Source organism: Anguilla anguilla, chromosome 2 (assembly GCF_013347855.1).
Source record: "Anguilla anguilla isolate fAngAng1 chromosome 2, fAngAng1.pri, whole genome shotgun sequence".
Taxonomy (NCBI): Eukaryota; Metazoa; Chordata; class Actinopteri; order Anguilliformes; family Anguillidae; genus Anguilla; species Anguilla anguilla.
The window spans coordinates 63,437,084-63,462,482 of record NC_049202.1 but is presented as its reverse complement, the minus strand read 5'-3'; the positions used below and the strand labels follow the sequence as shown (position 1 = coordinate 63,462,482).

At 39.3% G+C, this 25,399-nt stretch overlaps 1 protein-coding gene and 3 gene segments (V, D, J or C); all 4 read right to left on the bottom strand.

Annotated features, from left to right (window-relative positions):
• The window catches only part of LOC118220446 (titin-like), a 435,810-nt gene extending 425,330 nt beyond the window's left edge, over window positions 1-10,480 (bottom strand). The window contains exons 1-2 of one of the 4 annotated variants that reach the window (XM_035404312.1): window positions 10,399-10,480; window positions 9,923-10,222 (exon numbers count right to left, since the gene is read on the bottom strand). In XM_035404312.1, the coding sequence (XP_035260203.1) occupies window positions 9,923-10,222; window positions 10,399-10,444 (346 nt within the window). In that variant the 5' untranslated portion in view covers window positions 10,445-10,480. Of the gene's footprint in view, window positions 1-1,839; window positions 2,147-2,236; window positions 2,341-7,933; window positions 8,216-8,333; window positions 8,439-9,922; window positions 10,260-10,398 lie in introns of those variants that run through there. The other 3 variants (XM_035404315.1, XM_035404310.1, XM_035404314.1) reach the window with 3 other exon arrangements.
• A 2,639-nt stretch (window positions 10,481-13,119) lies between these two features.
• Window positions 13,120-13,683, bottom strand: LOC118220391. The segment is given in 2 exon segments: window positions 13,120-13,433; window positions 13,596-13,683. Coding segments are annotated over 2 exon segments (360 nt in total).
• A 1,220-nt stretch (window positions 13,684-14,903) lies between these two features.
• On the bottom strand, window positions 14,904-15,428 carry LOC118220496. The segment is given in 2 exon segments: window positions 14,904-15,232; window positions 15,326-15,428. Coding segments are annotated over 2 exon segments (360 nt in total).
• A 3,103-nt stretch (window positions 15,429-18,531) lies between these two features.
• LOC118220472 lies at window positions 18,532-19,147 on the bottom strand. The segment is given in 2 exon segments: window positions 18,532-18,878; window positions 19,058-19,147. Coding segments are annotated over 2 exon segments (393 nt in total).
• Window positions 19,148-25,399: the final 6,252 nt, after the last annotated feature.

Below are 25,399 nucleotides of genomic sequence, written 5' to 3'. Positions count from 1 at the left end.
GCTGTGTCTCCAGTCTGCAGGCTGCTCCCCTGCAAAGTCACTGTGCTGCTGGAGGTGTCTCTGGTGATGGTGAACTTGTTCTTTAGTGAATCTTTAAAAGCAGTGCCCCCGCTAGAGCATATATATCCAACCCACTCCAGAGCTTTCCCTGCAGGCTGCCGGATCCAGAAAGTACAGTAGCTGCCATCAGTCAGGGAATACCCAGAGACTTTACAGGAGATGGTCAGAGACTGCCCTGGTGTTAAAACCATGGATCCTGGCTGTGTGAGTTCAACACAGTGACCATCTGTGGAGACAGAAATAAAAAAATACATACTTGGACTCGTAAGTACATCTGTAAGTAATATAATTATTGAAACAAGCAAGAAGCACTAACAGAACAACTAATTTAATGTCATTCAAAAGAAAAACTTTGGAAAACACTGCAGAATATTTTTAATTTTTAAATATATTTTTAAAAATATGAATATGGCATGTTCACTTACAATATAAAGTTCCCAGCAACACTGCTAATGCTATAAGAACTCCCATTGTCACACACAGATCTCCCTCTTTGTCTAACAGGTGATGCTCCTGTGCTGGAAGGAGAAGTCTCAGTTGCTTTTATAGGAAATACTGTGTGCTGAATTAGTTTAAATCTCTGGGGATTGGAGGAAGGAGAAAAACAATAAATTCAGAGGGTCAGGGTATCCTTCATGAAGAGCACTGCTGCCCCCTCCTGGAGGAGAATAAAACACAGCAGGCAGTTCACACCAGCATTACTATGGACAGTGGACACTGTTACAAATCTTATAGGTTAAGTTCAGAATTAATGCTCCTGTAGTTATGATTTGAATATGTTTGTGTCACTCTGTGACACATTCCATAGAAATTGCAAAAAATGCTCTAAAGCTGATTAGAGCACTCATTTACTTCTTGGATTTTACTGTATTATCCTCATAATGTACATACAGATAAAACACTAGTGCAATTGACAGCTGTGAAAAAGCAGGTGATGTCAGTATATCTCATCATGTCTGAGCTCATCATTGATTACAGATACACCTAGAGCAGGTGCGTTTGTATCTGGACCTCTTTTAGCGTACAGTGATAATGTGCTCATTTATGAATGTAGATGTGATACCTAGTGGTCTTCTTTTACCTCATGAATAACTTTAGATATCTCTATGGTTTACCTAAAAAGTATTACAGCGCGTCTTACATTTTCTGCAGCTGAGTGGGTATCTAATAGAAATTACAAAGCAACACAATATGTGTATTTACAGTTACAAACTAACTGCACAAGTAGTGGTATGACATCAGTCACAGTCTTTGCACTATCAAGGTTTTAGAGAGAGTTCAGCATACAAGATGAGGAGACTGAGGGCTGAAGTATATTCATCATGCTAATGCAGTTTAGACAAATTTAATGGCAGTGTTGCTGTTTTTCTTTTGGAGTAAATGCAAATATAATGTGTCAAACATCGATATGGCAAATTGGACCTTTTGAGGAACGTCTCTCGTGTAATTTATGCACGATTTGTGTGAATTTAAAAATATCCTTATGAGGTTTTTGTAAATGTAAACATGTTTTTGAATTTAAATTTACTTGGACTTCTCATTTTGATCGGAATCTGTATCCAATATTGTAGAGACAGAAAAGGTTTACAGTGTGCTGGTTTGCAGGTGACTTAAAGAGGGTTGATGGTTTAGAATTATCAGCAGTCAGATGTTTAAAACAAAAACACTGAGTTTGACTTCATACAACGGTGTTCATCCCAGGGCTCTGTGCTGCAGCGCTGTGTGATAAAGGGTAAGAGGTTTTTGTGCAGCTCTCCCCTCACTCTCTCTCACTGTGGGTTTCTGGCACAGTAATACACAGCAGTGTCTTCAGCTGTCAGCCTGTTCATCTGTAAATACAGCTGGTTCTTGCTGTTGTCTCTGGAGATGGTGAATCTTCCCTCAACAGAGTTGGGATAATATGTGCTGCCACCACCCTCATTGATGCTGGCCACCCACTCCAGTCCCTTCCCAGGAGCCTGTTTGATCCAGGACATCCAGGTGCTGTTGAATGTGAACCCAGAGGCTGTACAGGTCAGTTTGTGAGAGTCTCCTGGTCTCTTTACCACTGCTTCAGACTCTGTCAGGACAATCTCACCCTGAACACCTGTAATTAAAATAAAAGGCAGATTTCAGATGAGATTCATGGAAGAAGCACAGAGAAAGAAAGAGAGGAGAGAGAGAATAAGAGAGAGACCTGATAGAGTGAGTGCTGTGAGCAGCAGCAGGGCTGGTAGGAGCTTCATGACTGCAGGAGAGAAGGAGAAGCACTGAGTTAAAGCACAGACTGAGTCCCACTGACTGCTGCTCTGGTTCTCACACTGACACTGGCTCCATTTAAAGCAGTGGGAGGTTTGCACTGGACCCTCCTCTAGGGGAGGGCAGAGTGAGGGGCACTGCTGATCACACTCACAACAGTGTAGAAGCAACAGGACAGGAAACTCACAGGTGCTGTAGAGAAAAACTGTGTTTCTTACATTCAATGCAGAACACTGTTATTTCTATAACCCCACCCAACAATTTACAGTCTACTTTGCCTGTGTCATTAACATTAGGATTTACAGCAATGAGACTGAATGGATGTGGAAATTGCTAATTGTACAGTGAAGCCAGTCTACAAGGTTTGTCAGTTAAAAAGAAAATCCTGTGCATTAACAGACATGAGAATAAATGAATAAACAGTAAAAAGTATAATTTATTGAAATTTTAAACCACAATGTCAGAAATTAAGCGATATGCGGGTTGAATTCCAGCAAATGAAGGACTGCATTTGGTGTATTTTACAAATATATTTGGTGCATTCAGAGACTTTTTTTTTACATGATTTTATGAAAAATGCATATTTGTCATTTATACTATGCATGGTCAATCCTTTAGTAATAATTGTGAGATGGACATTTTGTGTTCAGTGAAAGGACTGCAGTGTGCTTGCATGAGCTGGTTTGGGTCTAAACTCCATGAAATAAATCACTTTGAATTTCTTGTTTTCCAACAATGGAGGATGTAATGAAGCAACACATTTATTCCACAGGGTGATTTTATTATGGGAATTCAGAATATGATGTGAGAAATCAGAATAAATCTGCATCCATGTGAAAAAGGTGTCCCTTTAATTCACATTGGGGTAATATTAATGTATGTACATAACGTATTCATGCAAGATTTTTTATGTCCTCGTAAAGGTCCTTGAAATGACACTGAGAAAAATCTATTTTCTCTGTTGTCACCTTGAACAGAATTCATATTGAATATTGGAATGACAGAACATAGTAATAGCCTGCTGAATTGCAGGTGACTCAAAAGGGTATTTGAAAAATGACCAAGAATTACTAATCATCTGATAGTATAAATGAGACCTAAAGAACAGACCACTTCAGTGATATTTAAAACAGTAACCCTGAGTTTCACTTCATACATCAGACTTCATTCCGGGGCTCTGTGCTGTAGCACAACATAACCACAACCTCACAACATAACTTTTCAGTAAAAACTAAGTGAATGAGAAATGTACTGGTCAAGAATACTGAAAGCAGAAGCAGGCTGTTTATTACAGTCATGATGAAAATTGTTGACTGCAGTCTGAGATGATAGCCCTTCAGTCAGACTCCTACAACAGTCCCTCCAGTGCAGAGAGGTAGAAGGAAGAGCTCAGAGTTTGCATGAACTCCTCCTCACTGGGTGGGTAGATCACACGCTGTTTAAATAGAGCAGTCAGAGCTGTAGATGGGGTGCAGATCATATAGCACTTATAAGTGTTATCCACAGCCGTGTGTCTCTCTTCCATGGTTGCATTATTATTCATAGTGAATGCAGGGAGTTTCCTGGTAGGTGAGGGTGGATGAGTGGATTCAGTAGCTCTCCAGTACTCAGTACATCACAAGTAAGTCTAATGAGAGTGTCCAAGACAGACAGCATTTGATCACACAATATAGAAAGCATCCTGATATCCAGTGTTAAATCCTTGACCCTGTATTTGCAATACATGTTTTGTGCCAATATTTTGATAATATGTTGCCCCCTCCTGGAGCAGAATTATAAACAGCAGGCTGCTTCCACCACCATTGCAGCTGAATTTTCTTTAAATTAAAAAGCAGTTCCTTCACCATATGGCCTTCACTGAGGTGGGGGGGGGGGGCAGCAGGTGACCAGCCCTAGCAGGAGCTTTGTTCAGGGCCTTTAGTGTGTGACTGACAGATTCAGAATCTGCAGGGTTTTAACTGCTGGTTCAGACACAGGCCTTTATTCAATAAACAGCTTAACTTTGACTCGTGAGCAGCAGCGCTCACTGGCCTCATATTCACCATTACATATTTATAAAATTAGACGTTAAATAAATTATTTTTGATATCAACTTTTATATGTCCTTTCTTTCATCAGCACATAGAGGGAAACATTCAATTCAATCAACATTTGGGGTTCAATCAACATTTGTCTTTCTTTTCAATTTAAATGCCAGCGTTTGTTTATTCTTCACATACTGTAATGTGTTTGGTAAGTTACATTTGGGTGATGCTGAATGCATGCAGGTAGAGTGTGTGTGTTCAGTGGTGACACTCAGTGTGATGTGTTTTTGTACAGCTCTAGTGTTGCTTGCTGCACTGTGTGTATCGGGCACAGTAATACACAGCTGTGTCTCCAGTCTGCAGGCTGCTCCCCTGCAAAGTCACTGTGCTGCTGGAGGTGTCTCTGGTGATGGTGAACTTGCTCTTCAAAGAATCTTTAAAATGTATGTCTTCATCCCACCATATGGTTCCAATCCACTCCAGTGCTTCCCCTTCAGGCTGTCGAATCCAGGCTATACCATAGCCGCTATCAGTCAGGGAATACCCAGAGACTTTATAGGAGACAGATACTGGCTGTCCTGGTTTTACAAGTATAGAGCCTGGCTGTTTGAGTTCAACACAGTGACCATCTGTGGAGACAGAAAAGATATTTGAACAAACATCCAAAGTAATACAATTATGAAAACAAAACTAATTTTTCTTTGAATTGAAAATATGAATACAGCATGTACAGTATACTTACAAAATAAAGTTCCCAGTAACACTGCAAAAGCTATAATTGCTCCCATTGTGACACACAGATCTCCCTCTCTGTCTAACAGGTGATGCTCTTGTGTTGGGAGGAGTATTCTCAGTGGTTTTTATAGTTAATTCTGTGGACTGAATTTGTTTAAATCTTGGAGGAAGGAGAAAAACAGGACAAATTCAGAGTCAGAATATCCATTATGAGGACCACTGCTGCCCCCTCCTGGAGGAGAATTTAAAACAGCAGGCCTCTTTCACCGGCATCACTCTGGAATTTACACCAGTAACAATGCTAAAGGATTAAATTCAGAATAAATGTTCACATTGTTATGATTTGAATATTTGTACAATTTGATGCATTCATATGGATTGCTAAAAACATTCACTTGAGAGCTGTCTTGTCTTATTTTCAGTACATTATGCTTGTTACACAAGTAATCATAGGAAAAACAAATGTACATCACAGATTTTTGTGTATGTTTGTGCTTCCAGGAGAAATAATATCAAGTATATATAAATATCTCAGTATATGTGTAGTATTTAGATATTCTATAGATAAACCAGTAGATAAACCACCCATGAACAATATGTCCGTCACCTTTAGTAAAACAATTTGATTCTTCTTTTGTCTTCCCCCAAAATATGGTGTGGATCAGTCTATCTGTGTTTTGATATTTGTATGAGTAAAATGGCTGTGAATATTGAGGTAAGGTTGATAAAGTCAGAAAGAAAAACAATAAAATCTTAAACTGGGAGTAACAGAATGGCATATATATTCCAACCTGCCAATGATCCTGGATAACTCAGTATTTCACTGAGAATATAACTCTGTTACTTGGATCTGCTGATTTTTTTATCTCCAACATCTATAAAATCGGTTCTTTCCTCCCTGCATATGCTGCCTAGCTCATTATTCAGGCCCTTGTGCTGTACTGAATGGATGATGCTGCTCTCTCCTTGGGTCTCCCTGCAGGTACTATCAGGCCCCTCCTGCTCATTCAGAATGCTGATGCTGCTGTATTTACCATCAGCTGGATACAAGCAACAGGCCACCACTGCTGAATCCAGTCATCTGCACTAGTCACCCCCTTCTCCTGTTCACCTGTGTGAGCTGATGCCCCAGACCAAACTGGGCCCATGCAGGCACCACTGAAGAAGACTGTGGTCAAAGTGCATTGTGTGCACCTGTCTGCGGGTAAATGCCCTGTCATTGTGTTCCTTGTTTGTTTCATTACATTCCACAACATTACACAAGTCAGTCTAATGAGAGTGTTCAAGACAGACAGCATCTGACCACACTACAGAAAGCAGCTTGATATCCACTGTTAAACGCTGGACCCTGTATTTGTAACACTAGTCTTATTTAACCAAAATTTTCATATTATGAGCAGTGCTGGGTGGCACGGTGGGGCAGTGGGTAGCACCGTCGCCTTACAGCAAGAAGGTTATGGGTTTGAATCTCGGCTTAGGCCTTTCTGTGTGGAGTTTGCATGTTCTCCCTGTGTCCGCGTGGGTTTCCTCCAGGTATTCCGGTTTCCTCCCACAGTCCAAAGACATGCAGGTAGGCCGATTGGACACTCTAAATTGCCCATAGGTATGAGTGTGTGAGTGAATGGTGTGTGTGTGTGTGTGCCCTGCGATAGATTGGCAGCCTGTCCTGGGTGTATTCCTGCCTCTTGCCCAATGCATGCTGGGATAGGCACCAGCCAGCACCCCCCGTGACCTTGCTCAGGATGAGCTGTATTAATAATGGATGGGATGATCAGTGCTGCTGCCCCCTTCTGCAGGAGAATGTTAAAAAGCAGACTGCTTCCACCAATGCGTAGAGTGTACATAGGAACGGGTGAGGGTTGGAGTCTAGGAGGGTTCAAGCAGTGAAGCCTAGGAAATAATGACAATTCACTTGCCGAATTGAATTCAACGTAGAAAACTAAGGTGATATAACAACCAAAGGTAATCTTTTCAGTCAATCTCTTGTGATCATACATTTCATTATGTTTGAAAATAATGGTTGGTAAATCCAGAAAAAGGTTTTATTACATATTGGCTTTTTGAAAAAAATCTGCTTTACATATGAAATGTAATGATCATTAATGGAGTTTCAAAATATCATCTGGAAAGTTTTATTTTGCCTTCAAAAGTCTGACATTCCTCATTCACTTCAATGGGAGCCCCAGTGTTTTGCACTCAACATGTGCAGTACTGGCTTACTTCTGTGGCTTCACAAGATTAGGTTAGCTGAAGGTGTGCTTGCCTGTCTAGTTAAATATGCATGTCTGTGCACCAACATTGCAACCCAACTTATGCAAATTAGGATGATTATGTGTTTAAGAAATCTCAGTGGAATGAATGATTATGTTATTACCATTTATAAAATGAAAATAATAAAGGACAAATTAAAAGTTTGTGTTGTTTATTGCCATATCGTTGAAGTGTATATGCATTATGTTCAAGGGTTTTGATTCAGGAGCTTGTTTTGTAAATCATGTATCTCATAAAATATTACAAAGAAAACATGCTCCTGCGTCTACATCCCCATTGTGTAATCTTGCCAAAGTCTGCAGTCTTTGTGTTTTACAAACTTTCACTTGTTACTCAAGCTATTGCTCACTTTGAATCCACTGGGAACTTAATATAGAGGAATACTTGAGCACATATAATTAAGTTGGATTAAATGTATTTTTTATTTTCTTAAATTAATTTCAACTTTGTTTAAAAATGTGTGATGAAGCCTTATGGTGGAAATCCAGGAGAAAAACAATAACGGAAAATGTCTATAGGCCACACAGCACAGCCAGTCACACATTGCCTGCTAAATCATCTGTGGAGTGTTTTTGTGCAGCAGGGCCTTAAACTCTTTCATTGTGTCTCTCGGGCACAGTAATACACAGCTGTGTCTGAGGACTGCAGACCGGTGATGTCTAAGTAAGCAATGCTGTTGGATGAATCTCCTGTAACTTTGAAACGATCGTCAAAAGAACCACTGTGGTATCCAACCCATTGCAGCCCTTTGTTTGGAGCCTGTCGAACCCAGTGCACATTGTAGCTGCTGAGTGAGAATCCAGTAATTTTGCAGGAGATCCTCACGGAATCTCCAGGCTTCTTCATCTGTGGAGCAGACTCTGTCAGTGTGATGTCACAATGAGCATCTGCAGAAGGGGACAAAAACACAGTTTTACAACAGTTCTATAGCCAGTGCTGTAGCACCACTCAATCAAGTGTTGTGAGACAGGAGGAAAGAGGGAATGAAATCAGCTGTGTCCTTACATTTAAACACAAACAGCAAAGCTATGATGAATACTAAGGCCTCCATTTTATTTCATTTACAGCAACAAAAGACAAGAAGTGAACAGTGCTGCTCGTCACTGAGTATGTACTGTAATTTCTGTGTTTTAAAGAACATGGGGCTCATGAGATTTACATAACCGCCTCTCATGGGAATTCCTATTTACATAAAGTGTACAGTGTGTATATAAACGCTTAGTTGGTCTGAATGTTCCACAAATATTACTGATTGAATGTTTCATTACAGAAAATGTTTCATTCCTGTACAAATATTGGCAATATTGTAAAATATATGAATTTAAAATTCTAATGCAACACATCTAAATCAAGTATTGATAGCTATTTTCCCGTCATTAAAATGCTCTCCAGATGCTGTTCAAATCTCAAAACTTTCCAGCAGATGTGTGAGAATGTTACTTAATACCACACAAAATAATGTGAAAGAATTATTTTTATTTGATTGCTGATAAAATTGTTGGAAATATAGCAAAATTTGGAAATGGACACTTTAAGACAGAAAAAAAATATGGATTTCATGACATTTCAACTGAAAATATAAAAATTACAAGGCTGTGTGGCAGTAGGCAGAAGCCAGAGCCAGAATAATTATTATTCTTCTTTTAATTTATTTTTGGGTGGGGTGTTCCTCTGGTTTTACACAGTTGGTCAGAAACAGAAACTCACAGGATGCAGCTGCCAGGACCTTCAGCAGAGATGCAGGGAACATGGTTTGTGTTGCAGATGAGCTGCAGTGAGCTGCCCTTCTGACCTCTCCAGGGCTTAGAGGCTGTGGTCATATTTAAACAGAAAAAGCTGGTTTTGAGTAGAACTGCAGTATGAGATGCTTCCTATCTGTTATACCAATGATGCTCACATTGTAAATGAATTTTATAGGAAATATTGTGGACTGAATCCACAATGAGGAGCATTTGTGCATCTTTGTGTTTCTCTGGGGACTAATATCCTGTGATCCCAGTATATTGTTGTCTACAGATATTCTGTAAATATATCATGAACAGGAAGGTTTGTATCTGGACCTTTTAGTTGAGTACAGTGATGATCTGCTCATTTGTATGTACATAAATTGTACTGAGGAGCAGATCAGTGGCAATACCAAACTACATGCCTCTAAAATGTTGCATTTTGAGTATAATAAGGTTTTCCTAAGGCAATAAAAGATCACCTTTTGGATGTTCAAAATGGAGTTATGACTTATTCATCCACGGTTTCAGAATAGAAACAGTAAATGAGAATTATAAATTTACATACAGTCCATTGATGCAGATTTATTTTTAGTCAAACAATCTAGGAAAAACATTTTCAAAACTGCAATGCATACTCTCCAGGGAGGGATTTAAACTACAACTTTTGAGTTACAAACATAGGTCCTTAAACATTAAGGGATTTACACTTTATCGGCACACTGCAGCACAAATGGAGGAAAACATTTTTATTCACATTCTGATCATGTGGGGTGCAAACTTCACAGAGCTTTTAAATGTTTGTGTTGTGCCACTACACTCATCAGGGTGGGTTTTTGTACAGGTCTGCTGTGGCTTTACTGCACTGTGTGTATCGGGCACAGTAATACACAGCTGTGTCTCCAGCCTGCAGGCTGCTCCCATGTAAAAACATTGTATTACTGGAGGTGTCTCTGATGACGGTGAATTTGCTCTTTAGTGAATCTTTATAACTAGTGCTTCCATCTGCCCATGTAACTCCAATCCACTCCAGAGCTTTCCCTGCAGGCTGCCGGATCCAGGCTGTGTAATAACTGCTAACTGAATATGAGACTTTACAGGGGACAGATAAAGTCTCTCCTGGTTTTACAACCATTGAGCCTGGCTGTGTGAGTTCAACACAGTGAACGTCTGTGGAGACAGCAATAAAAGGTATTTGTGAGTACATTAATAAGCAAAATAACTACACAATTAACTGTAAAAACTAATAGACAACTCATTTTATTTTATCTAGAAATAAATCTTTGGAGGATTTCACAGAAGAATCTTAATTACAATTCAAATAGGAATATAACATTCTCACTTACATGATAAAGCTCCCAGCAACACTGCTAATGCTACAATAACTCTCATTGTGACACACAGATCTCCCTCTCTGCCTTACAGGTGATGCTCCTGTGTTGGGAGGAGAAGTCTCAGTGGTTTTTATAGTAAATAATGTGGGCTGAATTTGTTTACATCTCAGAGGGTTGGAGGAAGATTCAGAGAGTCAGAATATCCATTGTGAGGAGCACTGCTGCCCCCTCCTGGAGGATAATTAAAAACAACAGACTGCTTCCACCAGCATTGCTCCATAATTTAAGATCAGTAACAATGCTTATGGGTTCATGTTGAATTAATATTCAAGACGTTATAATTTGAATACCTGCGCAATATAAAACATTCCAACTCGATTGATAAGAACACACAGGAGTGCTGTCTTATCTTATTTTCTGGGTGACAAACGGTAACCACAAGGAAAATAAATGACAGCAGATATTTGTATATGTTTGTGCTCCAATGAAAAACGAGGAGTATATCTCAATATATCTGTTTATATAGTTTGTTTTATTAATGAATTACAGGTATGATAAGAACAGGTAGCATTGTATCAGGAACTGCTGTTTGCGTAAACTAATTTATAACACTAATGGGATGGACTATGCAATGTGCTAATTTACATGTAGAGAAATGGTACTAAACTGTACTCTATACAAAATCTGCACTTTTACTGTACTCTTTTACCTCAATGATAATAAGGAAGTATAATATAGTGTGTCGCACATAGAAACGTTAGATTAGACCTGTTGAGGAATGTCTCTCATGTAACAACATCATACACTGTTCCAGTGCTTTCTTGAACTGTTTATCACTGTGCTGTTTATTTCTTTAAACCAGTGAAGAATGTGCCAATAAAAATAAGGGACAATAAAAACATGAATTCCCTGAAGTCTGCTGTGGTGACAGTTTCATGTAGAGAGATATTGTCAGGGCTCAGGCTTGACTTCTCTCACTGTGGGTCTCTGGCACAGTAATACACAGCAGTGTCTTCAGCTGTCAGACTGTTCATCTGCAGGTACAGCTTACTGTTGGAGTCATCTCTGGATATAATAAATCTTCCCTCAACTGATTTGGAATAGTAGATGGGTGTACTCTGTGTGCCAATGTAGGCAACCCACTCCAGTCCCTTCCCAGGAGCCTGTCTGATCCAGTGCATATTGTAGCTGCTGAATGTGAATCCAGAGGCTGTACAGGTCAGTTTGTGGGATTCTCCAGGCTTTTTTTTACCGCTGGTTCTGACTCAGTCAGTGTCTGACATTGAACACCTGTGAGATAAAAAAAAGACTTAGAACTCAGAACCTCATAAATAAAATTTTAGTAAATATTAAATGTATGACAGATTCAAACCTACTTGTAAAGAACACTGTAATCAGAAGAAGGCAGGTTATAGCAGTCATGGTTAACGTCTTTGGAGTCGGAAATGATCGTCCTACAGTCAGCCTCCAACAACAGTCCCTCCTCCCTCAGTGCAGAGAGGTAAATGTAGAAGAAAGAGCTCAAAACTGCTAGATTGTAAGGTTGTAGTTCATGTTTTCCCACATAATATACATTACAGTCAAGAGGGAAATTACACTATTTAAAGAGCCATGTTCCATGTTCAGTAGCCATGCAGCTCTGCTTAATTCCTGCTGCTCCAAAGCATCTTGTCTACAGCAATGTGATCTTCACTGTAGTGCTGTTCAGAGGACACTTTAAACAAATTAATGATGTCTCAGTGTGTAAGAGTGGCTCATATAATATCCTGATCTCCAGAATACTTATGAAAGTATTCAGACCCCTTGAAAGTTATTTATTTTTTTCTAGATAACACATTTCTTTTCTAGGTAACAAATTCCATGAACACATTATTTTTATTGTCAACTCATATTCTCTAACAGATTTTCAGTCAAAATTTAGTTATTTGTCTGCAGATACTCTAAAAAAAAATGTAAAAACTGAAATATGCTGCTTGCAGAAGACAGTTTAAACCAGAGGAAGGTTATCTGTGTAACAGCAGTTCAAATGATATTCTGATCTCCAGATATTTTCTAATCAACCTCCCTGCCACCCACCAACTCTTATGGTGATGGGTGTCATGGAATATTTAATGACAACAGTGAGTCAGGATATCAATTTAAAATCCTATCGGAACAGCTGAATGTCCTGCAGTGCTGTGTCCCAGTGACTGTACTCAGGTTTTGATTATTGTGCTTGGGACAGAGAAAAGACCCAATAACAGCAATTCCAACATATGTTTCCCAGAACTAAACACAGCCAATAGAAACAACTCCAAATGTCTTTTATCATAGGGAACATTTGCAATGTTAATCAGTATGTAAACCATATGCAGATATAATAATCAATTACCTATGAATACACTTATAAATGCCTGCTCAAATACAGTCTTGGCCAATAGTAATTTTTTCCCCAGCGTTTTACATTTGAAATTTCTTATCCCAAGGTGTTTTTCTGCTCTTACTTCATGTCAGGTTCTAACCACTTTTCATCTTATTCTACATTCAGGTATTCTTTATAAAAATATTATTGACATTTGTTGCGGAAAAAATATATTCAATCCTAAGAAAACTAAATTTGCTTATTTCAGCTGTTGACTTTAGGTTAAGACTTCTGAATACAGGGAATTCATATGTAGGAAATACTGTTTCTATTGGTGACAGCGTGACCTGAAGTGTGAAGCAGTTTTTGTATCACTCCCACATGACTTTCTCTCACTGTGGCTGTCGGGCACAGTAATACACAGCTGTGTCTCCAGTCTGCAGGTTGCTCCCTTGTAAAGACATTGTGCTGCTGGAGGTGTCTCTGGAGATGGTGAACTTGCTCTTCAGTGAATCTTTATAAGCAGTGCTTCCATCATAGCAAAAAACTCCAATCCACTCCAGTGCTTTCCCTGCAGGCTGTCGAATCCAGGCTGTACAATAGCTATCAGTGAGGGAATACCCAGAGACTTTACAGGAGATGGTCAGAGACTCTCCTGGTTTCACAGCCATAGAGCCTGGCTGTGTGAGTTCAACACAGTGACCATCTGTGGAGATAGAAGTTAAAAAAACACATTTGTGAATATTTAAGTATTCAATATGTTTGTGGAAACAAAAAGAAACTCCTTATTTTAAAGTAAAACTTTGGAAAACATCACATCACTTTTACATTTTAAAATACAAAATATGTATAGGGCATGTTCACTTACAAGATAAAGTCCCCAGCAACACAGCTAATACTACAATAGCGTCCATTGTCACACACAGATCTACCTCTCTGTCTTACAGGTGATGCTCCTGTGTTGGGAGGGGAATTCTCAGTGGCTTTTATAGGAAATACAGTGGACTGAATTTGTTTAAATCTCTAGGGGTTGGAGGAAGAAGAAAAACAAAATAAATTCAGAGGGTATGAATATCCATTATGAGGAGCACTGCTGCCCCCTCTTGGAATAGAATAAAAAACAGAAGACTGCTTTCATCAACATTGCTCTGGACTTTTGATCTGTAACATTACTTATGGGTTAATACCGAGTGAATGTTCAAGATATTATGATTTTATTATCTGCACAATGTACAACATTCCAACTAGATTGATGAAAACACAAAAGAGTGCTGTCCTTCTCATTTGCTTGGTAACTTCAGGGAAAACAAATGACAGCTGATATTTGTAAATGTTTGTGCTCCCACAAAAAAGCAGGTGTATATCTCAACATATCTGTTTATATTGTGTTTTTATTAGTAAATTACAGTTATGACTAGAACCGGTAGCATTGTGTCAGGAACTAGTGTTGGCGTAAACTAATTGAAAATGCAAATGTTATATACTAAGTGATGTGCTAATTTAAATTAAGAGAAATACTACTGAATGGTACTCTGTACAAATCTGTAATCTTACTGTACTCTTTTGCCTCAAAAACAATGTAACGGGTTCTGATGTTCCTCTCCCTACAAACCACACAGTCTGCAATTCTGAGACGCACACAAGCTTTATTGTGCGCTTCATATAACAAACATATATTCTGATCAGCATCCCTGATTCTCACCTACACTTATGGCAATGGGCGTCAGGGAATAGTTAATGACAGCAGTGAGTCAGGATTTCAATTTAAAATCCTATAAAAACAATTTTCAGGGAAGTAAGGAGATGCTCTTCGTCTTCAGTGGAAGAATGTGAAAAGGGCTCTCTGGTGACAAGTTCTGCTCAAAAATCAATCTGCATAGTGAAAGGCATGCGTCCAAAAGGAGTTGACATTAAGAAAACACGTTTTTTGAGTGGAGGAGGTCTTAAGGTTTTGTTTCACCAAATTAGCATTGTTATATGATCAATATGAAAAGCTTATGGGAACATGCTTCTTTTCTTTCTGATGAAGACATGTGTATCCAATAAACTATAGACACCAACATTATTTGATATTTATTTTTAATTTTAAAAATGTATTGTTATTTAATTTGGCCAGTAAATCAAGTTCTATACAGTAGCACTGTGTGATAAAGGGGAAGAGGTTTTTGTGCAGCTCTCCCCTCACTCTCTCTCACTGTGGGTCTCTGGCACAGTAATACACAGCAGTGTCTTCAGCTGCCAGCCTGTTCATCTGTAAATACAGCTGGTTCTTGCTGTTGTCTCTGGAGATGGTGAATCTTCCCTGAACAGAATTGGCATACCATGTGGCACTGCTATCAGGCCTGATCTCAGCTACCCACTCCAGTCCCTTCCCAGGAGCCTGTCTGATCCAGTGCATATAGTAGCTACTGAATGTGAACCCAGAGGCTGTACAGGTCAGCATGTGGGATTCTCCAGGCTTTTTAACTGCTGGTTCAGACTCAATCAGTGTTTGACATTTAACACCTGTGAAATTAAGGAAGATTCAGAACTCACAATCCACAACCTCACAAATCAACATTTCAGTAAAAACTAAATGAATGAGAAATTTAAACATACTGGCAAAGATTGCTGTGATCAGAAGTAGGCTGGTTATAACAGTCATGGTGAAAGTCTTTGACTGCAGTCTGTGATTATAGTCCTACAGTCAGTCTCCAACAACAGTCCCTCCTCCCTCCGTGCAGAGAGGTAAATGTAGAAGGAAGAGCTCAGAGTTTGCATGAACTCCTCCTCACTGGGTGGGCAGATCACACACTGTTTAAATAGAGCAGTCAGAGCTGTAGACTGCAAATACAACATGAAAACTGCTAGATTGTAAGGTTGTAGTTTATGGTTTCCCACATAATATGCATTACAGTCAAGAGGGAAATGACATTATTTAAAGAGTCATGTTCCATGTTCAGTAGCCATGCAGCTCTGCTCCATTCCTGCTGCTCCAAAGCATCTTGTCTGCAGCAGTGTGATCTTTACTGTACTGCTGTTCAGAGGACACTTTAAACAAATGAATGTTGTCTCAGTGTGTAAGAGTGGCTCATATAATATCCTGATCTCCAGATATATACTGCCTAAAGTAGGTATTCAGGCCCATAGAAAGTATTTTTATCTCGATGAACAGAAGTATTTTTATTGTCAACTCATATTCTCTAAGAACTGATTTTCAGTCTAAAATGAGTTATTTGTCAGCAGATACTTTGAAGGAAAAAACAAAAAAAAAACGAAAAACTGAAATATGCTGCTCGCAGAGAACCATTTAAACCAGAGGAATGTAATCTGAGCGTGTAAGAGCAGCTCAAATAATATACTGATCACCAGGTATATTCTGATGAGTCTCCGTGCCCCCCAACAACTATTATGGTGATGGGTGTCATGGAATATTTAATGACAGCAGTGAATCAGGATTTCAATTCAAAATCCTATCCAAACAGCTGAATCTTCTTCAGTACAGTGTCCCTGTGATTGTGCTTGATTTTTGTGATTGGTACAGTGAGAAGACCCGATAACAGCAATTCCAACTTATATTTCCCAGAACTAAGCACATCCAATAGAAACAACTCCAAATGTCTTTTCACATCGGAAACTGTTGCAATGTTAATCAATATGTAAATCGTGTGCAGCTATAACCAATAATCCATGAATGTGCATATAATTGCCAGCTCAAATACATTCTTTACTAAGAGTAATTTATTCCACAGAATTTTCCATTTTAAATGTGTTTTCTCTAGGTTTTTCCATCTCTTTTATTCACATTCTGTTTCTGATGACTTTTATGCTAATTCTTCATTCATTCATTCATTCTTTATAATAACGTCATTGATATTTGTTGTGGACAAATATATTAAATTCTCAAAAATTAAAATTTTTCACATTAGGTTAATACTTTTGGCTACAGTGAATTCTTATTTAAACAACACTGTTTCTGTTGCTGACTGTGTGAACTGAAGTGTGAAGTAGTTTTTGTATCACTCCTACATGACTTTCTCTCACTGTGACTTTCGCGCACAGTAATACACAGCTGTGTCTCCAGTCTGCAGGCTGCTCCCTTTCAAAGACACTGTGCTGCTGGAGGTGTCTCTGGACACAGTAAATGTGTTCTTTAGTGAATCTTTGTAATAGGTGTTCCCATCACCACAGACACATCCAACCCACTCCAGAGCTTTCCCTGCAGACTGCCGGATCCACTGTGTACAGTAGCTGCTATCAGTCAGGGAATACCCAGAGACTTTACAGGCCCTGGTGTTAAAACCATAAATCCAGGCTGGGTGAGTTCAACACAGTGACCATCTGTATAAGAGATTAAAGAGAAAGATAATTATGCAAAGGTTAATGCAATTATCAAAGAAAATAGTTAATGCAAAATCTACTAGTTAAGTTTACTGAAAAATGAAATGATAGGAAGGAAATGTATATATTGAATAATATTGTTTCAAAAGATAATAAATGAATACAGTATCCACGCTTACAAAATAAAGCTTCCAGCAACACTGTGAATGTTATTATTGCTCCCATTGTGACACACAGATCTCCCTCTCTCTCTAACAGGTGATGCTCCTGTGATGGCAGGAGAATTCTCAGTGGCTTTTATAGGAAATTGTGTGGGTGTAATTTGTTTAAATCTCAGGGGGTTTAAGAAAATCTGAAGATGAAGATCATTTCAGAAGGTCAGAATATCTATTATACGGTCACTGCTGCCCCCTCCTGGAGGAGAATTTAAAACAGCAGACTACCACAACCCGCATAACTAAGCAAAGTTAAGATCAGTAACAATGGGAATGGAATGAGTTCACATTGAATGTTCACAAAGTTATGATATAAGTATCTGCAAAATGAGATGCATTCCATCGAGAGGGCTGTCTTGTCTTTATTTAAGCATATTGTCCTGATAAAAAAATGTAACTGCTTAAAAAAACAAATGTGAATGTCTTCTGTGTATTTTTGTGCTTCTGAGGTATACATATCCAGTGCTGTATATAGATATTCCGTAAATAGACCAAGAACAGGGAGGGTTTGTATCTGATCCTTTTATTTGAGTACAGTGATGATTTACTTATTTACATATGAATAAATTGTACAGAGGAGAAGATCTTGTTTACACCAGGGGCAAAAATTACTACAGTACATGCCTCTAAAATGTACTGATAAAGTATGTCAGAAATGGGTTGCATTCCACTTTATTTATAGAGGAATAAGGACTTTATAAAGCACTCACCTTTTGGATGTTCATAATGCATTTATTACCTGTTGATTCATGGTTTCATAATAGAAACAGTAAATTAAAATTTTATTTTCCACAAAGTCAATTGATGCACGTGGATTTTTAGTCAAACAATCTAGAAAAATCATTTCCAAGGCTACAATGCATGCTTTGTAGCCTTGGAGGCGACATAGCTCAGGAGGTAAGAATGATTGTCTGGCAGCCGGAAGGTTGCTGGGTCAAACCCCGCCCTGGGCGTGTCGAAGTGTCTTTGAGCAAGACACATAACCCCTAATCCCTCACTTCTTTGGCGAATGAGAAGCATCAATTGTAAAGCGCTTTGGATAAAAGCACTATATATATGCAGTCCATTTACCATTTACCATGCTCTCCTGCTCAAAATTCAATCTACAACCTTTGAATTACAAAGGCAGGTCCTAAACCATTATGGGATTTGCATTTCATCAGCACAAATGCTACACAAACAATGGAAAATATTTTAATTTATATTCTGATCACTAGGGGTGTAGACTTCACAGAGCTTTTAAATGTTTGTGTTTTGCCGCAACACTCATCAGGGTGGGTTTTTGTACAGGTCTGCTGTGGCTTTGCTGCACTGTGTGTATCGGGCACAGTAATACACAGCTGTGTCTCCAGTCTGCAGGCTGCTCCCCTGCAAAGTCACTGTGCTGCTGGAGGTGTCTCTGGTGATGGTGAACTTGCTCTTTAGTGAATCTTTATAACCAGTGCCGCCACCCGACGCTATATATCCAATCCACTCCAGAGCTTTCCCTGCAGGCTGTCGGATCCAGTTCGTACTATAGCTGCTCAGTGAATATGACACTTTACAGGAAACAGATAAAGTCTCTCCTGGTTTTACTACCATAGAGCCTGGCTGAGTGAGTTCAACACAGCGACCATCTGTGGAGACAGAAATAAAAACAATAGTCAGATATACCAATAGGTAGTATAGTTGTTGAAACAAGCAGCAAACATGAACAAAAAAGCTAATTTAATCTTATTCAAAAGTCACATTTTGGGAAACACCACAGTGTATTTTTAATTTAAAATAAAAATATGAATACAGCATGCTCACTTACACGATAACGTTCCCAGCAACACTGCTAATGCTACAATTGTTTCCATTGTCAGGCACAGGTCTCCTTCGCTGTCAAGAAGGTGATTCTCCTGAGTTGGGAGGGTAATTCTCAGTGACTTTTATAGGAAATACTATGCACTGAATTTGTTTAAATCTCAGGGGGTTGGAGGAAAGAGAAAAACAAAATAAATTCAGAAGGTCAGAATTTCCATTACGAGGAGCACTGCTGCCCCCTCCTGGAGGAGAATAAAACACAGCAGGCAGTTCACACCAGCATTACTATGGACAGTGGATACGGTTACAATTCTTATAAGTTAAGTTCAGAATGAATGCTCCTGTAGTTATGATTTGAATATTTTTGCAATGTGACACATTCCATAAAGATTGCAAAAAATGCTCTTAAGCTGATTAGAGCACTCATTTACTTCTTGGATTTTACTGTATTATCCTCATAATGTACATACATACATACAGATAAAACACTACTGCAATTGACAGCTGTGAAAAAGCAGGTGATGTCAGTATATCTCATCATGTCTGAGCTCATCATCGATTACAGATACACCTAGAACAGGCGCGTTTGTATCTGGACCTCTTTTAGCGTACAGTGATAATGTGCTCATTTATGAATGTAGATGTGATACCTAGTGGTCTTCTTTTACCTCAATGACAATGAATAACTTTAGATGTCTCTACGGTTTACCTAAAAAGTATTACAGCACTTCTTACATTTTCTACAGCTGAGTGGGTAGCTAATAGAATTTTCAAAGCAACACAATATGTATTTACTGCATATTAGTGTCATGAAATCAGTCACAGTCTTTGCACTATCAAGGATTTAGAGAGAGTTCAGCATACAAGATGAGGAAACTGAGGGCTGAAGTATATTCATCATGCTAATGCAGTATAGACAAATATAATGGCTGTGTTGCTGTTTTTCTTTTGGAGTGAATGTAAATATAAAGTGTCAAACATCGATATGGCAAATTGGACCTTTTGAGGAACGTCTCTAGAGTAACAACATAAAACACTTTTCCAGTGCAATTTATGCACGATTTATGGGAATTTAAAAATATCCTCGTGAGGTTTTTGTAAATTTAAACATGTTTTTGAATTTAAATTTACTTGGACTTCTCATTTTGATCGGAATCTGTATCCAATATTGTAGAAACAGAAAAGGTTTACAGTGTGCTGGTTTGCAGGTGACTTAAAGAGGGTTGATGGTCTAGAATTATCAGCAGTCAGATGTTTAAAACAGAAACACTGAGTTTGACTTCATACAACGGTGTTCATCCCAGGGCTCTGTGCTGCAGCGCTGTGTGATAAAGGGGAAGAGGTTTTTGTGCAGCTCTCCCCTCATTCTCTCTCACTGTGGGTCTCTGGCACAGTAATACACAGCGGTGTCTTCAGCTGCCAGCCTGTTCATCTGTAAATACAGTTGGTTCTTGCTGTTGTCTCTGGAGATGGTGAATCTTCCTTTAACAGACGTGGCATAATTTATGTAGCTACTATGACCACTGATGATGGCCACCCACTCCAGTCCTTTCCCAGGAGCCTGTCTGATCCAGTGCATACTGTAGCTGCTGAATGTGATCCCAGAGGCTGTACAGGTCAGTGTGTGGGATTCTCCAGGCTTTTTAACAGCTGGTTCAGACTCAGTCAGTGTCTGACTTTTAACACCTGTGAAATTAAGAAAGACTTAGAACTCACTATTGACAACGTCACAAATCAACATTTAAGTAAGAACTAAAAGAATAAGAAATTTAAACCTACTGGTAAAGATTACTGTAATCAGAAACAGACTGGTTATAATACTCATTTTGAAAGACTTCTACAGTTGATATTCTAGCCCTTCAGTCAGTCTCCAACAACAGTTCCTCCTCCCTCAGTGCAGAGAGGTAAATGTAGAAGGAAGAGCTCAGAGTTTGCATGAACTCCTCCTCACTGGGTGGGCAGATCACATGCTGTTTAAATAGAGCAGTCAGAGCTGTAGATGGGGTGCAGATCATATAGCAGTTATAAGTATTATCCATCATTACAGCCTTGTGTCTCTCTTCCATGGCTGATTGTTGCATTATTATTCATAGTGAATGCAGGGAGTGTCCTGGCAGGTGAGGGTGGGAGAGTGGAGTCAGGAGCTCCCCAGTACTCAGTACATCACTAGTCAGGCTATCGAGAGTGTCTAAGACAGGAAGCATACAATCACGCAATATAGAAAGCATCCCGGTGTCCAGTGTTAAATCCTTGACCTTGTATTTGTAATACATGTTTTGTGCCAATATTTTGATGTTATGATGCCCCCCTCCTGGAGGAGAATTAGAAACAGCAGGCTGCTTCCACCACTATTGCAGCTGAATTTGCGGTAGATTTCCTGCTAAATTCTTAGGCATTGTAAAGAAGCAAAATCAAGTTTCAGATGTTTTGATATAATTACACATCATTGAAATGATATTATAGTATTTTGAATAATTGTTGTCTCAGGACTATCTCATGAATGCAATACATGTTTTTAATGATGCATTAAAATATACAGTGTAATTACTGATATTGAAGATACAGTGGTAGTCAACTTTAGACAACCCACTGTTGCCCTCACTTCTGATTCAGACTGACTGAGCGAAACCGGTGAATGGACACTTTAAGAAAGAAAAATTATGAATTTCACAACATTTCAATAAAAAAAACCCTAAGACTGTGTGGCAGTAGGCAGAGGCCAAAGCCAGAATTCTTCTTTTAATTTATTTTTGGGTGGGGCGTTCCTCTGGTTTTAAGCAATTGGACAGAAACAGAAACTCACAGGATGCAGCTGCCAGGACCGTCTGCAGAGATGCAGGGAACATGGTTTGTGTTGCAGATGAGCTGCAGTGAGCTGCTCTTCTCACCTGTCCAGGGCTTAGAGGCTGTGCTCATATTTAAACAGAAAAAGGGGCAGAGCTTTTTTTTAGTAGGACTGTGGTGTGAGATGCTCCCTCTCTGTCTTAAAGGTGAAGCTTACGTTGTAAATGAATTTTATAGGAAATTCTCTTGGGACTGAATCCACAATGAGGAGCGTTTTGTGTGTCTTTGTGTTTCTCTGGGGACTAATATCCTGTGATCCCAGTATATTGTTGTCAGGTATTCTGTAGATATACCAAGAACAGGAAGGTTTGTATCTGGACCGTTTAGTTGAGTACAGTGATGATCTGCTGATTTGCATGTACATAAATTGGACTGAGGAGCAGATTTTCTTTACATCTGTGGCAATAACAACCTACATGCCTCTAAAATTTTGTATTTTGTGTATAATAAAATAAGGTTTTCCTAAAGCAAAAAAAGATCACCTTTTAGATGTTCAAAATGGATGTATGACTTATTCATTCACGGTTTCATAATAGAAACAGTAAATGAGAATTATAAATTTACATACAGTCCATTGATGCAGCTGTATTTTTAGTCAAACAATCTAGGAAGAGCATTTTCAAAGCAATGCATGCTCTCCAGCTGGGAATTTAAACTACAACTTTTGAGTTACAAACACAGGTCCTAAACCATTATGGGATTTACATTTTATCGGCACACTGCAGCACAAATGGAGGAAAATATTTTAATTCACATTCTGATCATGTGGGGTGCAAACTTCACAGAGCTCTTAAATGTTTGTGTTTTGCCACTACACTCATCAGGGTGTGTTTTTGTACAGGTCTGCTGTGGCTTTGCTGCACTGTGTGTGTCGTGCACAGTAATACACAGCTGTGTCTCCAGTCTGCTGGTTGCTCCCTCGTAAAGTCACTGTGCTGCTGGAGGTGTCTCTGGAGATAGTGAACTTATGCTTTAGTGAATCTTTGTAAGCAGTGCCTCCACCCGACCCTATACCTCCAATCCACTCCAGAGCTTTCCCTGCAGGCTGTCTGATCCAGTGCGTAGCATAGCTGCTAACTGAATATGAGACTTTACAGGAGACAGATGAAGCCCCTCCTGGATTTATAGCCATAGAGCCTGTCTGTGTGAGTTCAACACAGAAACCATCTGTGGAGACAGAAATAAAAAATATATTTGTGTATCCATCAAAAACAATATAATTTTTAAAACAAACAAAAATAAACAAGCTATTTCATATTTTTATGAAGTAAAGCCTTAGAAAAATGTCACAGAATAACTTTTAAAATTAGAAATATGTATACAGAATGTTTACTTACAAGATAAAGTCCCCAGCAACACTACTAATTCTACAATAGCTCCCATTGTCACACACAGATCTCCCTCTCTGTCTTACAGGTGATGCTCCTGTGTTGGGAGGAGAATTCTCAGTGGCTTTTATAGGAAGGACTATGACCTAAATTTATTTAAATCTCTGGGTGTTGGAGGATGGAAATAAAACAATGCGTTGTGAGGGTCCGAATAGCCATTATCAGGAGCACTGCTGCCCCCTCCTGGAGCAGATTTAAAAACAGTAGTTTGCCTCCACCTGCGTAACTCTGGAAATTACATCAGTAACAATGCTGAAGCTAAAAATTCAGAATGAATATTCATGCAATTATGATTTGAATATCTGTGTAATTATATACATTCCATCTTGAATGCTAAAAGTACAATGATGTTCATTAGTGTCCTGTTTTATGTCTTGGATTTGAGTGTGTAATTACCCTCATAATAAATCTACAAGTACAACCAAATATACATGACCACAGATTGTTTTGTGGATGATTGTGCTATTGTGAAAAACATGTGATCTCATTATGCCTGTTAATATAGGGTATATGGTCTTTATTCATGGATAACAGATATACCACACACCGGCAGATTGATGTTAGATTGATATTATGTCCATTTACATTTAAAGAAATTGTACTGATCCGTCCTCCCACACCTTACTGACAAATATTTTAAAAGTTAATACACCTTTCGAAGGCACATAGCAACTTACTTTGCTTTTCTGCGCAACAGCTCAATCTAAACCTTGGCCAGACAAAGCTGCTCTTTTCTCCTGAAAAATCATGTCCTCTGCAGAACCTCTCCATCTGCATTAGTGATTGCTGACAAGACCGCCAGGACTCTCAGTGTGACTTGAGACAGTCAGCAGTATTACACGACCCACATCACGGCCATAACATGCTCCTGCAGGTTTGCACTTTAGAACACTGCAGAATCAGACCCCTCCTCACCAGAGATGCTGCCCAGCTCCTGCTTCAAGCTCTAGTCATCTCCTGACTGGACTACTGCAGCTCCCTCCTGGCTGGGCTTACACAGCACTCTCTCCAGCCCCTTCAGCTCATCCAGAACACCACAACCCCCCTGGTTTTCAACCTCCCCAAATTTACCATACCCCCTCCCCCCACCTGAACTCCCTTCACTGGCTCCTGGTGGCTGCAAGGCTGCTAAATGAGCTGCACCCCATACATTCAGACCCTGGTGAAGTCCTGCAGCCCAACCTGTGCTCTATGCTCTGCTGCCTCTGGGCGCCTAGCTCTCCCCTCCCTGCAGTGACCTGGTCATCACTCCTCCCAGCCTTGACTCTTCTTCCTACTGCCTCCCCAATGGTGGAACCGCCTGCCCACCTCAGCCAGGACAGCGGAGTCCCTCTCTACCTTCAGACATAACCTGAAGACCCATCTGTTCAGGAAATACTGCACCTCCCCCCCCTACATACACTGATTTCTATTGGGCTCTGACACTTTTTCTCATGTCTATCCTATAGTTTTAACTGTGCTGTTTATTTCTTAAGCCAGTGAAGAATGTGTATAATCCATAGAGTATATGTTTTTTTTTTTAAAAGATAGAATGAAATGTACATTATCTATCAAAATAAATAACATCTCTTTCTTACAAAGAAAAACACAACAAGTTTACTTTCAATGCTTAGATTCTCTTTACTTTGGTGTAGAGACAATACAAACAGAATGAATTCGCTGAAGTCTGCTGTGGTGACAGTTTTACTACAACTTACTGTTGGAGTCATCTCTGGATATAACAAATCTTCCCTCAACTGATTTGGAATAGTAGATGGGTGAACTAGATGTACCAATGTAGGCAACCCACTCCGGTCCCTTCCCAGGGGCCTGCCTGATCCAGTGCATATAGTAGCTGCTAAATGTGAACCCAGAGGTTGTACAGGGCAGTTTGTGGGATTCTCCAGGCTTTTTAACAGCTGGTTCAGACTTAACATCTGTGAAATTAAGAAAGACTTAAAAACTCCACAACTTTCAAATACAAATTTTGCCTACATTACATGAATGACTGGTTAAAACGTACTTGTAAAGAACACTGTAGTCAGAAGCAGGCAGGTTATAGCAGTCATGGTTAACGTCTTTGGAGTCGGTAATGATCGTCCTACAGTCAGTCTCCAACAACAGCCCCTCCTCCCTCA